The 14,728-nt window shown below is 40.7% G+C and overlaps 1 protein-coding gene across 2 annotated transcripts in view; it reads right to left on the bottom strand.

The window, feature by feature from the left end:
* Window positions 1-14,167, bottom strand: part of TEKT3 (tektin 3) — a 34,227-nt gene extending 20,060 nt beyond the window's left edge. The window contains exons 1-3 of one of the 2 annotated variants that reach the window (XM_033847705.2): window positions 13,876-14,167; window positions 5,755-6,362; window positions 2,883-2,966 (exon numbers count right to left, since the gene is read on the bottom strand). In XM_033847705.2, coding sequence (XP_033703596.1) covers window positions 2,883-2,966; window positions 5,755-6,333 — 663 coding nt within the window. In that variant the 5' untranslated portion in view covers window positions 6,334-6,362; window positions 13,876-14,167. The remainder of the gene's footprint in view (window positions 1-2,882; window positions 2,967-5,754; window positions 6,363-13,875) is intronic. The other variant, XM_033847704.2, reaches the window with a different exon arrangement.
* Window positions 14,168-14,728: the final 561 nt, after the last annotated feature.

The raw sequence follows: 14,728 nt of genomic DNA, 5'->3' as shown, positions 1-14,728 counted from the left end.
AAAATATCACTTAAAACCCAAAATCCCAGTGAGCTTTTATGCTATGTGTACACTATTCACACAGAGGGAATTCCTGGAACTTTCAGTGGAAAAAATTACGTTTAATGAGACTCTTGCTATAAAAAATCCCTTCAACACTACTTTTTATACTTGAATTTAAATAATGTCATATGGTGAACATCGTGGTTGGAAGCAGAAGGCTTCCTTGGAACAGGGAATGCCTGAAACCAAAGACTTTTGTAACTGTCCCCAACGCTAACTTACCTACTAGTCTGCACTCACACATGGGGCTGGTCTGGAAACGCCTCCATGAAGTGACTGCAGGGCAAGGGCCTTATTCCCTCAACCGCCCGTGAGAAGAAAGTTTGCCGGAAGGTGGTGGGTACAGACAGAGGGCAGAAGTGTGAGAAGAGCCCAGATGTCATCAGACCGACAGCTGCCACCTGACACCCAGGGAAGTGAAGGTCATGGCAGAAAACCCAAGAACCACACACTAGGAGCCTGGCAAGTGATGCCACCCCTTCTGGATCCTGAACTTGGGGAGGAAAAATAGACCCCAAGAATAAAAGGGTGGCAGTGACTCCTCTGAGTTTCTCAGAGTCTCAGTGGCCAAAATGAATACACTGTGGCTTGAGATGGAAAGAGAACAAGGAATCACATCCAAGCATTTGAAGAACCTTGAATTAATCCTACTATCTGAGCAGGCGAAACCTTTGCAAAGCATCCCTTACGGTTCTCCTCTTGGGAGCTGTGGTCTTGGGATGGGGTGGCGGAGCGCGGAGGTAGAATAGAGGCTTCACAGCCTTTGGCGTGCCCTCACCTCGAGCAAACCCCCCCCCCCCGTTGCCTCACCCCCCTGCGTCTTGGGTGGAATAGTGGTTAAAGACGTGCTCTGGCATCAGATAGCCCAGGTCCAATGCTGCCTTTGCAAATGCTGGGAGCAAAGGCGAGTTATAAACAAAGGGTAATAACACCTGCCTTTCTAGGTTGTGGGGTAGATAATTATGTGCCTTGCAGATGGAAGCTCTCACTAAAGGGTAGGACTTATAATGCGACATGGATCATAAAGTATGATCTAGAACTTAATCCTCATGTGCGACGTGGCCTCCACCCTCTTCTTGGCTGAGAAATACTGGCCAGGTCACAAGAACTCCAAGTTCTGACCACACACATGGATGTGTGCTAACTCTTGGCTATACCCTGAACTGTGGATATACGATCATTTCTGGGACCTCACTGTTAAACCCAGACCCTGCTTCCTGTGGTTCTATGTATCCACAGATACATACAAACTTAAAGGCTTAACTGAGCCTTTTTAAGTTTGGGGTAAGTGGGTAAACTATCACACTCTTAACAGGTAGAATAGGCTACTGAAATCACACTTTAAAAATCAAACTATAAGTCCAAATGGAATCTGGATAATGGCAAATGTCATCTATAGGAGCAAGCACCCCATTTCTATAGACAGTGTGTTTTGATGACGACATTCTCAAATTCTCACTCATCCCTGAGTTTGGGAAGCAGCGGTGTTTCCTTAAAGATGTGCACTCTCAGTGTTTGCTCCTGAATCACTTGAAGTTGACCCATCACCCGGCTGGTTGTGAGGGGGCTGGGGTCCTACAAGCCATTTAGAGGCGGAAATCCCAGACGGGGAAGGCGTTTCTTGCTACTGGTGGTGAGAATCCACCCAGACATTCTTTGCATGCTGGTATCAGGTTCTATTCAATACTGTCTCAGAGCAGAACCCTCTTGGGATGGAGTCATAGAACCAGTAACAGTACCATCAATAGGAAGGGGAAGGCAGAAGGCATCAGGGTCAAAGAAAAGTTCACTTTTAAGCTTCATGAATGTGAACCAAAAAATGAGTTACCAACGTACATATGTCTGGCACTTGGGGAAGCAGAACGAACGCTTAATAGAGTATCCAGGCTAAAAAAAAAAGAGAGACTGGGAAGGGTCCCAGGTACCTAAGGGCTGAAATCTTAAGAAATGGCAGAGATCTTGTGGGAGAGAGCCTAGGAGGTAAGCTCCCGGATGGCTGATCAAAAGCTGTCCAAATGCATATACCCTTTGATGCGTGGATTACAGTTTTGGAAATGTATCCTGAGGAAATAATCAGAAATGCATACAGTTATCAATACGATGCATGTGTGGAGGCAGGGGCCACATGGGAAGAAACCTCTGGACCTTCCCCTCAATTTGGCTGTGAACCTAAAAGTGCTCTAAAACATTGTCTTCTAAAAAAACACAACACTGCCTTTCCACGTCTACATTTAAGAATAAACATCACTGGGCATTTATCCAACAAAAAAAGCACTATTCAAACGCATAGATACACTATAATTCTAACCTGGAAGATATGTCTGTGTGTCTTTAAGTTGGGTGGTATCTACCTAAGTATGATTATTAAAAAGACTGAAATACTCTAACATTAATAGTCATTTCTGTCTAATTGAACTTAGGTGATTTTTATCTTTACTGCATTTTTCAAATTCTCTCAATAAATATCTATTACTTTCATAACCCCCCAAAAATATATCTTTTCTAAAAAATAACATAAACAACAAAGTCCTACTGTAGAGCACAGGAAACTATATTCAGTATCTTGTAATAAACCATAATGGAAAAGAATATGCAAAAGAATATACATATATATATGTATAACTGAATCACTTCGCTGTACACCAGAAACTAACACAACATTGTAAATCAACTATACTTCAATAAAAAATAAAATAAAATGTATCTTTTCTAAATACCATAAATATCTGATACTATAACTCCTTACTGTGTCTTTACATAACATCATTTTTTGTTTCTATACATTAAACGCACATTTGCAATGAGGTTTCTTGTTATTGAAGGGTTTGCCCCATATTTACCGTCAGCAACTCTTTTTCCACTTCATCATGAACTAGATCGATTCCCATTCTCTTCTCTCGATGAAACAGACATTCCCGGGCTACCTACAGATACACAAATAATGAAAAACACGAATACAACCTGACTAAAATCAGTGACTAGCACTTCTAATAACCTGTTTCTAAAACAAGGCAATAGATGCTCCCAATACCAACTTTTCAAGGCATTTTCCTGGAAATCAAACAAGAAACTCAGTGTGACAACGAAGTGAATCCCTGCTGCTAGTGAAAAGGTAAAGAGTTTGAAAAAAATTCCTAATTTGGAAAGTTGACAAACTGAAGCAGATGGCATCTACTTAATCCCCACAAATCAGCATCTGAGAAAACTATGTGACATCAATTCCTTCTAGAGAAATAGTTCAATAACCCAGATCATAGTCTTCAAGATCTTATTTCCAAATGTTTTCTACTGAGAAGAGTGAAGAAGAAACAAATGATTATTTAAAGACCTCAAAATATTTGTGTGGCCAAAAATCCAGGTGATTATTGTTAAAGTACCATTTATTGTTTTCCTAATTATAAAAGTAATATGCGGGGCTCCCCTGGTGGTGCAGTGGTTGAGCGTCCGCCTGCCGATGCAGGGGACACGGGTTCGTGCTCCGGTCCGGGAGGATCCCACATGCCGCGGAGCGGCTGGGCCCGTGAGCCATGGCTGCTGAGCCTGCGTGTCCGGAGCCCGTGCTCCGCAACGGGAGAGATCACGACAGTGAGAGGCCCGCGTACCACAAATAATAATAATAATAATAATATGCTTTATCCATTAAAGAGAAAAAGTAGAGAGAAGTCAAAAATGAGTTATCCATACTCCTATCAGTTTTGTTTGTTTTAAACAGAAGTTACAGTGCCCTCATAATTTTATTCTTTTTAGGATTGATGTTAAATAGTAGACTTGAAATAGTCTATGAGACAAAGTACATTAATGACTCCAATGGAAAGCAGCTTAGATAGCCAACAACTAAATTATGCATGAAATAACATCATGTAAATGTTAAAATACTTTTTTCAAAGAGTAAGTATTTCATGACATGGGATGACTATAATGTTAAATGTTTAAAAAGCATAAAATATAATAGTATGTACACTGTAATCTGGATATGATGTCATTGAACAAAATCTTGGAGTGAATCTCTAATTTTTTAATAGTCTAATGTACACTGACTAGAAGATGAATTAAGGGGTTGAAGGGAACTCTGATTATTTTCATGTGTATTACGAAATTGCTTTCCAGGAAGTCTCTACTCATCCATAGTCTACTAGCAATATCTGAAGGGTCCGTCTTCTGCACTTTTGCCAACCCTACACATTATCGGTTTTCATTTTTGCAAATTTGGTAAGCCAAAGACGGTTACTTCATTGACTTAGTTTGCATTTTTGTTATTGAGTTTTAATATTTTTGTCTTATATACAGTTGATCATCAGTATTTCCTCTTTTGAGCTGTATCTGTTCATGGGACTAATTCTCATTTTAATTGGGATCTTCTGATACCGTGTTGATTGTAAATGTTTAAACACACAAGATATCTGGACAAAAACTGCAGAAAAGTATTTAAATTATGCCCATCTCATTGAGAGCAGTCATCACTGAAAGGAGTGTCAAGGGAAGAAACTGAATCTCCTCTGGAAATTAAGTAAAAGGTAAGTGGCTGTCATTTTAAGTGTTCATTAAAGTAAGTGGTGGGTGGGGTGGGATGGGATGTATTGTAGAATAGACCAGGAATCCTCAAAATGATCCAGAGCTCAGAGAAAGTATGGAAGGGCTTCTGATCCCATGGTGAGTTCTTTTAAAAGAATATCATTAGTGTCCTGTCGACCTTTCTCAGGATTTCTGTGGTCGTGTGTATTTGTGTGCACTCGTGTTTAGTGGGGAGGAGGGGTGCAGTAAGAAGCTACGGTGTGCAGGGGTCTCCAGCAAACCCCCCAAACAACTAGACTTCTAGCTCTTCGATTCTCTAATCTCACACAAACATGGAGAAAAAGAGTGTTCGCTTTGCCCATTCACATATACACAACTTGTAAAATAATCTGCATCATTTGGACATCTTCACATACAGAATGTCTTCTTCCAACGGTGGTGGATAGAATGGGGTCAGGGGGCCCATCGCACACTCAGAGGATTAAAGGTAATTTGATCTCCATTCAGAAGCCTGGTCAGAGGCCAGCAACCAACTGAAAGGCTGCCTCTAGGACCAAAACTGGCTTAACTTCTATCCCATTTCTCTATTTAACCAAACTCATTCCATTCCCAAGAAGCTCTAATTTGATCGTTTCACCGTGCCTGAAGTGGAATCATAACATACGTGCAGAAGGCATTTCATGACACAGACTAAAAGAACAGTTTTTTCCCTCTCAAACAACGTTGATGTTAATCCAGGGACAGCAATAACCAAGCAGCCTATTTAAGAGATGGGAAGATGGCATTTTCACCATAAAATACTGTGCGTCTTAAGAGCGTCGCTTTAATTAGCCTCCTTTGCTTTGCATGCAGAATTCTCTCTACTTTTTTTTCTTTCTGGGCTGCACCACTGGGCTTGCGGGATCTTAGTTCCCCAACCAGGGATTGAACCTGCGTCCTCAGCAGTGAAAGCACTGAGTCCTAACCGCTGGACCGCCAGGGAATTCCAGAATTCTTTCTACTTAAATGGTTGTTCGGTATAATGTGAGAAAAATGGCAATGGTTTTATCGTCACTGAAACCCGGTACAGATTTATTGACAAGGGCTTGGCTTCTACAGGGGAAGCGAAATATAATTCAATAGATAAATAACCTCAAAATTTCAACGACAGGGTTATAATCATAAAAATGCACTGTCCTTTTAATAAGGTCTTATAGTTACCTGAAGAGGGGCTTCTGTCTCCATCAAAGCCCTCTCCAGTTTTTTCTTAACATCGGTGAGTTCATTTGTCTCTCCAATCATTGCATCCAACTCATGAATGATTTCAGATTTCCAAAATCCTATGTCGTTGACTCGTTCTCCCAGATTGTGGGTGGAGTCTGCCTGGGTTTTTCTCGTTTGTTGATATTTGTCTTGAATCAAGCGAGATGTATCTACCCTTAGTCTCTCTGAATTGTGTCGGGAGGTGTTGGATTCTTGAAAGTTGGCTAAGTTGGACCTGTACCAATCATCTGGGGTATATCTGGTGAAGAGTGTGGTTCTGTTGGAAACACAGGGAAGCGTGGTGCTCTCGGACACCCTCTGAGATCTGGTGCAGCACGGGTCCAAGGCTGGCGAGTTGGAGGCTGCTTTGTAGTACGTGCTTGGTCTCCAAGGCAGGCTCAGACTGTGGGTCAGATTGCAGTGCGGGAAGCAGTTCCTATAGCTTGAGGCCATGGCACTGATGGCTGGTAGGAAGTTGGCTGGTGTTGGTCTAGGGTGGGCATAAGGTGCCGCCAAAGTAGAACCTAGAAGCTCCATGATGCTCAAGCACTATTTGTAAATCTCTCCTGCTTAAAAGGGGGGGGAAAGGGGGGGAAGCAAAAATAGACAGTCACATAAATAACCTTCGGTGAAAACTCACAGATAAAAGGGTCCATCTGACTTACTATAAGCAGCAGTGTTGTCTAATACATTAGATATTTGTTTTAATTTGATAACCACCTTTACTTGTGATAACATATTCTGCATTTATTTTTCATCTCTGTCTCTGGATTGTATTCAAATTACATTTTTGTAGATTGGCACTTTGAAGTTTTGAAATATTTTTTCAATCATGAGAAGTAACACCGTCTCGTAACAGATTCAAATGAAGAGCCTGAACTATGCTTTCTAACAGATTGGGATTCAGATCTCGGCTCTGCTATTTACTAGCTGTGAGACCTGGTGCAAATGACTTAAGCTCTCTGCCCTCATCTCTAAGTTGGGAATAATAATAGTAATTGCTACTTTGGTTTGTTATAAGCAGTATTAGCTGCAAGGGGTTGCTGAGCGGCGCCCACCCCCCACCCCCCAGTCTTCCTAAATAAACACACGATCAGAGTAACACCGGTGTGGCAGGTAAGCCAACGTAACTCAAGGAAGTACCTAGATCCCCTTTTCCTGGCAACTTCCCACCTCTAAGCAACTCCGGTATAGACAGACATGCTATGGCAGCCCCTGAGCATTAAGTAAGATGATGCTAAGTATTTGGAATACTCAGCACAGTTCTGGGCACATAGTTAATGCTCAATAAATGTTAGCTTTTAAAATTACTAGCTCAGAGGTGTATACAAAGTAAAAGATAAATATTCACTCTCCCCCCTTCAAAATAAACTCCTCAGAAGTAGACACTGTGAATAATTCATTACTAGTTGTATCTTTCCAGATTTTTCCTTTTCATATACCAACATATATATTATTTTTAAATCTATATACATCTCCCTATATACATATGCACAGAGTTTTTTAATACAAAAATTGAATTATCTTAATCATTATATGTATCATTCCAGAACATGCATTTTTGAAAATATATGTATTTTGGACCTCTCCCCCTGTTAAAACATAGAGAGCCACTTTATCCTTTTTTACCAGCTGAAAATATTCTATTGTCCAGAATTTGGGGTCATTGTTAGTCCAGAAAGCCAAGGATGCCATAGACTATGACATACTTTTCAGCATCTGAACGTCATTCTGTTTGGGGGTTAATGTCTATAGATGCATTTACTGAAAAGGAAAAATAATATCAGATCCAATTCTGTAGGCTCCTACTCAGAAAAAACAAACAAACAAAAACACATTCAGAGTCCGCCTGCCGATGCAGGGGACACGGGTTCGTGCCCCGGTCCGGGAAGATCCCACATGCCGTGGAGCGGCTGGGCCCGTGAGCCATGGCCACTGAGCCTGCACGTCCGGAGCCTGTGCTCCGCAACGGGGGAGGCCACAGCAGTGAGAGGCCCACATACCGAAAAACAAAACAAAACAAAACAAAAAACACATTCAGTGATTCTTTAAATAGCTGTTTTGATGCCATTGGTACCCAAACCACAAAATAATCTATTTGTAGAATTGTGGCCAAATCAAAATCCACTCGGACTACATGTGATGAAACAGCTACCCACTGCCACTGGTGGTATCCCACCTGACCCTGGCTCCCTGATGTTTTCCTTATTCTTCCCTCCCTCAGCCCCCAAACACTTTATATGGGCCAAGCTTAGAGTACGATGGTAAAAACGAAAGCCTTAATAACCACTTGCCATTCCACACCTAAGTCTGAAACTTAAAACATTGGTTTTTGAAAAGGCAAATTCCAAGTAACTTGAGCCACGAGGGTCCTCCTGGCTACTTTTAGTTTCAACCCCTTCCCCAAGTCACATCTAGAAATAATCCCATCAGTTTTCTTTGAGCAAGAAGCTTCGAGTGGGATTGGACCACTCTTGCTTGGCTTTTCTTAGTTCCTGACAACAATGAATCTAAAAGCTAATGTCACACTTGGTCCTTCAATCACGGAATTCCAGGTGTAGAATTCCCACATGTATTTACTCGACACCTATGATGCTGAAATCTTGAGGCAGCTCAATCCATGTCTGTCAAATATCAAACCACGAGTGTTCAGGTTTAACACATGTGTGAAATGCAGGGGTCCACAAGCCAGAGGAGACATATGACTTGAGAAAATCAATATGGTTTGTAAAAGCATCCAGTGATAATTTTTAATTAGAGATGGGATATAATTTAGAATCTGGAATCTGAAGCATAAAGTCAGTTGTTTAAAAAGTTCCCAGATGTAGAGCTCCTCATATATGGCAGTAAGTTTCACATGAGAGACAATATTCCATTGCCATTCCATATTCCAATATTCCATGTTCCAGCTCCAGTAGGCCCCCTTCTAAGTCATTTAGGAAGACCCAATAAAAGACAACAGCCTGGCAATGTCTTTTTTTCTCTTTTTTTCTTTTGGTCATTATTGGCCAAGAAAATTGAGAATCTCATGGCCTAAGAAATATTTAACTCAAAATAGATTTCTGCCTTCAACCAGGATAGAGTAATAAAAACTAGACTTAGCCTCTCACACCTAAAATCTAGACAAAATATATGAAACAACTGTTTTCAGGCTGCACAGGACTCTGATCTGTGAGAGAAGAGAAACAAATAAGGTGAGCCCTCTGATCACCTGGAGGCAATTTCCAGGTGAAATTGGGGAAAATGGATGGAAACCAAACAGAGCCTGGCAGCATCTGTGAGCTGAGGAGGAGGCCAGAATTTGGGGAGGCTGAGACACCTGGAAGTTGGGACGCGGGATTCTGGAGTAAAATGAGTTATGCAGAAAAAGCGCTCCATAAATCTATGTAGGGGTCCACTTGGGTCTTTGCTGAGTAATAGGTTGTACATACATCAAGGAATGTTCCACAAACCTTGGCAAATAATGATGGCAGTGTTGTTAGCTGCACAATTCCTAGAGCTCACAGAGGGCCCAGAGACATTTTGAACCCAGACCAGTCAGAGTGGAGAGTTGTTAGTGGTCACCTGGAGCGTTTGATGGAAAGCCCAGAGAGGTCACGCATTAGAATGGGGCCGACCTATCTTTAGAACGAAGGTACTAAAGACTCTGGAAAAGCTTGAATTCAGGCCTCAAAAAGCTCAAACTAATCCACAAGTAAAGTGCCTGCCAACGTCAGGAGCTCAAATATAGAGCACCACAGTGTCCAGCATCCAATCAAAAACTTCCAGACATGCCAAGAAGTAGACACGTGTGGCCCGTAATTAGGAGAAAAATCAGTCAATAGAAACAGGTATACAAATGGCGGAAATGTGACGGCACTAGAAAACCACGCGCAAGTATTTAAAGGAAAACAAGAACATAATGAAGAGAGATGTGGAAGACTTAAAAAAGAACAAAATGAATCTTTAGGGATAAAACATACAATATATTCTTGCACAATTTCACTAGATTGGAGTAACTGCAGATTAGACACCAGAGAAGCAAAGATTAGTGAGCTCGAATCTAACCAAACCAAAGCACAGACTTTTTAATTCACTGGAAACAAAAAATGAAAAGAGCCTCAGTAACTTACGGTATAATATCAAGTGGTCTAACATCAAGCACTTGGGGTGTCACGTTAAGACGAGAGGGAGACAAAATAGCTGAAGAAACAATGGCTGCAAATTTCCCACATTTGATGAAAAGTACAAACCCCTATGTCTAAGAAGCTCCACACACTCCAGGAGGATAAGCACACATCCATGTGTGTGTCCACACACCACTACCTCAAGGCTCATCATAATAAAATGGATGAAAGTTCACAATAAAGAGAAAAAATTAAAATCAGAGGAAAAAAGACACAATAGATAGAAAGGAACAAAGATAAGAATCAGTGAAGAATTCTTGTCAGAAACTATGCAAGCCAGAAGACAATCAAACAACATCTTTAAAGGGCTGGAAGAAAGTGTAATCCTAGAATTCTATTTCCAGTGAAAATATCCTTCAAAGATGAAGGTGAAATAAAAGGTTTTTTTAATATATATATATATACATATATATATATATATAAAAGCAAAAGCCAAGAGAATTCAACTGCAGCAGAACTGCACTAAAAGGGCTGTGAAAGGAAATTCTTCAGGCAAAAGGACATTATACCAGATGGAAACTTGGAGCTACACAAAGAAATGAAGTCTCAGAAATGGTAAGTATGTGTGCTAATAGCAAAAAAAAAAAAACTTTTCTAACTTTTAAATTTCTTTAAAAGATGGCTGCTTAAAGTAAAAATAATAAAAATTCATTGGGAGGTTTATAATAAAAACAAAAGTAAGTTATATGGTAAAAACAGCACCAATGATGGGAGAGCAGAAATGGAAAAGTACTATTGTAAAGGCCTTATGACTAAAATGGAATAATGTTATTTAAGCATATACTACAGTAAGTCAAAAATGCATACTGTAAACCGTAGAGCAGCAGTTCTCAAAATGTGACCCAAAACCATGGGCTTGCCTAAGACCTTCTCTGGAGTGACAAGGTCAAGGTTATTTTTATAGTAAACACCCAGATGTGATTGGCCTTTTTCACTCTCGTTCTCTCAGAAATGTACAATAGAGGTTTCCAGAGGTGACATGATATGCGATATCACAACAGACTGAATGCAGAAGTAGATATGAGAACCCACCGACTAACAAAAATTTTAAAACTTTACCAAAAATGTGAAACAGTGCCACTCTTCTAACTAAATTTGTTTCAGAAAACGTAGTTTTTTAATGAAAAGTATTGTTTATGTTACTATATAATAGGTTGTTATGATTACTTTTAAGAGTTAATATTTTTAATTTCTCTATTTTAATTTCTGATATAATAAATATCAGTAGCTGTAATCTACATAAACTAAAGCTCTACAGAGTATCCTCTCTGACCATATCAGAGTTAAATTAGAAATCAATAATAGAAAGGTGTTCGGAAAATCCTCAAATACTAGGAAGCTAAACAACACACTTCTAAACATCCTATGGGTCAATGAAGAAATAACACGGGAAATTAGAAAATATCTTGAACTGAATGAGAATAAAAAACAGAACGTATCAAAATTGTGAAATTCAGCTAAGAGTGTTTAGAATGAGGTGTATAGCTTTAAACGCTTATATAAGAAAATAAGAATGAGCTAAAATCAATGATCTATACTTTCATCTTAATGGCTAGGAAAAAAAAAAAAAGCAAAGTAAACCCAAAGTAGAAAGAAGGAAATAATAAAAAGTCAATGAAGTAGAAAATGAACAAATTTTTGAAAAGCAATGAAATCTTAACAATAAAATTGATAAACCTCTTGCAAGACTGATCAAGATTTAAAAAAGAGAAGACAAATGACTACTATCAGAAGTGAAAGAGGGAATACTACTAAAGCCCCTGCAAATGTTAGAAAGTTAATAACGTATGATTACTAACAACCTATGCCAAGGAATTTGACAACAGAGAGGAAATGGACAAAATTCTTTAAAGATACAAACAAAACTGCCTAAGAAGAAAAAGGTAACCTGAACAGCTGTATAGGAATTAAAGAAATTGAATCTATAGTTTAAAATCTTTCTTCAAAGAAAACATCAGGTCCAGATGGGTTCACTGATAAATTCTACCAAAGTTTTAAGGAAGAAATAGTATAGCTTTTAAAAGCCTATGGCTTACTTGCGTGAGGTGCCTTTCACAATGTTTAAATTATTCTCTAAATTCTAACTCAGCCTCTTCCTAAAGAGGCAATGAGCACACACTATGATCCTTAACTGATGCTATAAATATCTCACATTTGCAAGTAAACTAAACAAATTCTTTGGGAAGATGACTGAAAAGAGCTGTGGAAAAATTCATCCCCTAAATCATGCAATTGTTTTTTTATTATGCTTTTAGTCATGACCAAAAAAGCATTTTAAGAAATCAGACCTGCTACAAAGTCAAATACAGTATTTGACTGTATTCATTGAAGTTGGGGTCAATAGTTATTTACATACTGGAAAAATGCTACAATAGTCTTCTATAAATATTAACATGCTAAAAACATAATTAATCACACAGAGACTGTAAGTACTGGAAAGCTCCATTTCAAACCCAAAAGGTGGCCTCAAGCTGGAGAAATATATTTTATTAGCACATTTACGCAAGACTTTAAGATCATAAATATTTCAAGGTATAAAAACCTATAGCTCATAGTCTGCAGAAGGCATGACAAGGACAGAAAGTTTCCATGACTTTTTTCACACATTGCCTCAGATCAGTGGCCAGCACAGGCTTGAAAGAATCACACAAAACCCCTGTTCCTTTGATCATATGTATTTAATTCCTCACAGTTTCAAATTGAAGCAGAAATAAAACACTGCCCCTGACACATTAATAAGTACCAGACTTAGGAGAAAGTATATCAGATTTCAGCGTTTAAGTAATTTCTCTCTATGCATATATTAAATAAGAATGCAGGAAAAGTTGAACAATCTGTTTCTTTTAAAAAAGTTTGATAAGGAACTCTCTTCATTGATGGTGAAAGTATAAATTACTACACGTTGGAGAGCTATGGGGCAGTATCTACTAAAGTTGAAAAAGCACATTCCCTATGACTCAGAAATGATACAATTAGAATGTACAAGAATATGTTTCTGGTGATTTTTAAAAGGGAAAAGCGTAAAAGTCCATCGACAGGAGTATGCATGCGTAACTTATGATAAATCCATGCAAGAATTATCACACAACAGTTAAAAGCAATGACCTAGAGCATGTAGAGAATGATAGCATTATATAAACGTTTAAAATGAGACTATATATTGGTTTCTGGATAAATACCTAAGTAGCAAAAGTATAAAAATATACAGAGCATAAGTAAACACTAAATTCTGGTAGGTGGGGAAGGAGAAAAAGGCATGCGATTCCCAAGGGGTACATAGGAGGCCTCTTCTGTGTCTGTAAGTTTTTTTGTTTTGTTTTGTTTTTAAACAAGGGGTGGGTACCTGCATGCTTGAACACTTTGTGAAATATTTTAAAACGAAAACAGTTGAATATTTTATCATACACCTCAATACACTTGGCCTATGAGTCTGTTTGCTTTTTTCACAATAATCAAGCGAGTAATTCTACTCATTTCTAAAATGTTTATTCAGCTACGCCACCATAAGCATCTAGGGAGAAAACATACCGTTACTTTGTGCAAACTGTCAAAATACAAGTGAGTGCTTCACAGCCAGAGCTGAACAGAAAAGGCCACGGACAGTAAAGGAACAACTGCTGTGACCTGAATTTCAGCAACTCTTTGAACGGCCAGGTGACTGGTTGTCCAGCCCTCCCCTTGGCTGCATTTGGAAGACCGGGCTAAGTAAGCCGGGAGAACAAGGCAGAGGGTTGAGGCACACAAGAACCACAGGGACAAACACAGCACTGCCAACAGGTGTAAGGTATTATACGACCTAGGGTCTGGGGTTCTGACACACCTTTCCTGGTTCTGCATTTATAAGTAACTTCTCAATCCGCGAAAAGCACCAGAAACGTACATTAAGAAGGCTTGAGAGACTGGGTAAGTGTACCTGTGGGTTTTACGGTTTTCATTTGCAGGGGTGAGGGTAGCGAAGTGAAGATGGAGGCGGGGCCAGGGTTTCCACGACCTCACCCCGAATTCTGAGGCCAGACGTTGGAGTCCTAATAGGGGCGGGGACTCTGTCGGGGTCGTCCCAGCAGCAGGCAGGTAGGTGCCCGAGGGACCACTCACCTGTCGGCGGTGCCGGGCGAGGGGCGGGGAAGCGGGCGTGGGCGGGAAGGGGTCGCAGCCCCACAAACTACAACCCGCTGGAGCGCGGACTAGCGGCCCCGCCCGACCCCGCCCCGCCCCGCCCAGCCTCGCCCTTCTGTGACGTCAGCGCCCGAGGACCACTCAACGACCGCCGCTGCTGGCTCCCCGGCAGCCGATTGGCCGGTGGAGGGAGAGGCGGGCGGCGGGAGCCGGAGAGAGGAGGGAAACCCTGCGGGCAGGCGACCGTTGCCATGGACGCTCTCGCGCGTAGTAACCACAGCTCCGGGGGAGACAGAGAGGTGGAGGGGGTGAAGGGGTGAAGGGTCCCCCGCCTCCCCTGCGGCGCCTAAATCGGAGCTCTCTCAGCTGCGCAGACCTTGGTGGCCCATTCTAAGGCTCGGGAGGCTGACAAGCCCCCGCGTTTCAGCCTGGCTGGGAAGACAGGCTGACCTTACCCCACACCCTAACCTGGCCATACCCATTTGTGCTTCTCCCTGTGACATAGTGGATGCCATTCTTTTATTGAAGACACAGATAAATCAGTTGTGTCCACGTGGCTTTGGAGAATGGCAGCAGTTAACTAGAGATGGACAAGCCATTTTTTCTCCAAAGCCATGCGTACATAACTGACTTATCTGTGTCTTCAATAA

The sequence above is a fragment of the Tursiops truncatus genome, chromosome 20 (assembly GCF_011762595.2).
Source record: "Tursiops truncatus isolate mTurTru1 chromosome 20, mTurTru1.mat.Y, whole genome shotgun sequence".
Taxonomy (NCBI): Eukaryota; Metazoa; Chordata; class Mammalia; order Artiodactyla; family Delphinidae; genus Tursiops; species Tursiops truncatus.
The sequence above is the reverse complement of the archived record's forward strand: the minus strand, read 5'-3'. Positions and strand labels throughout refer to the sequence as shown.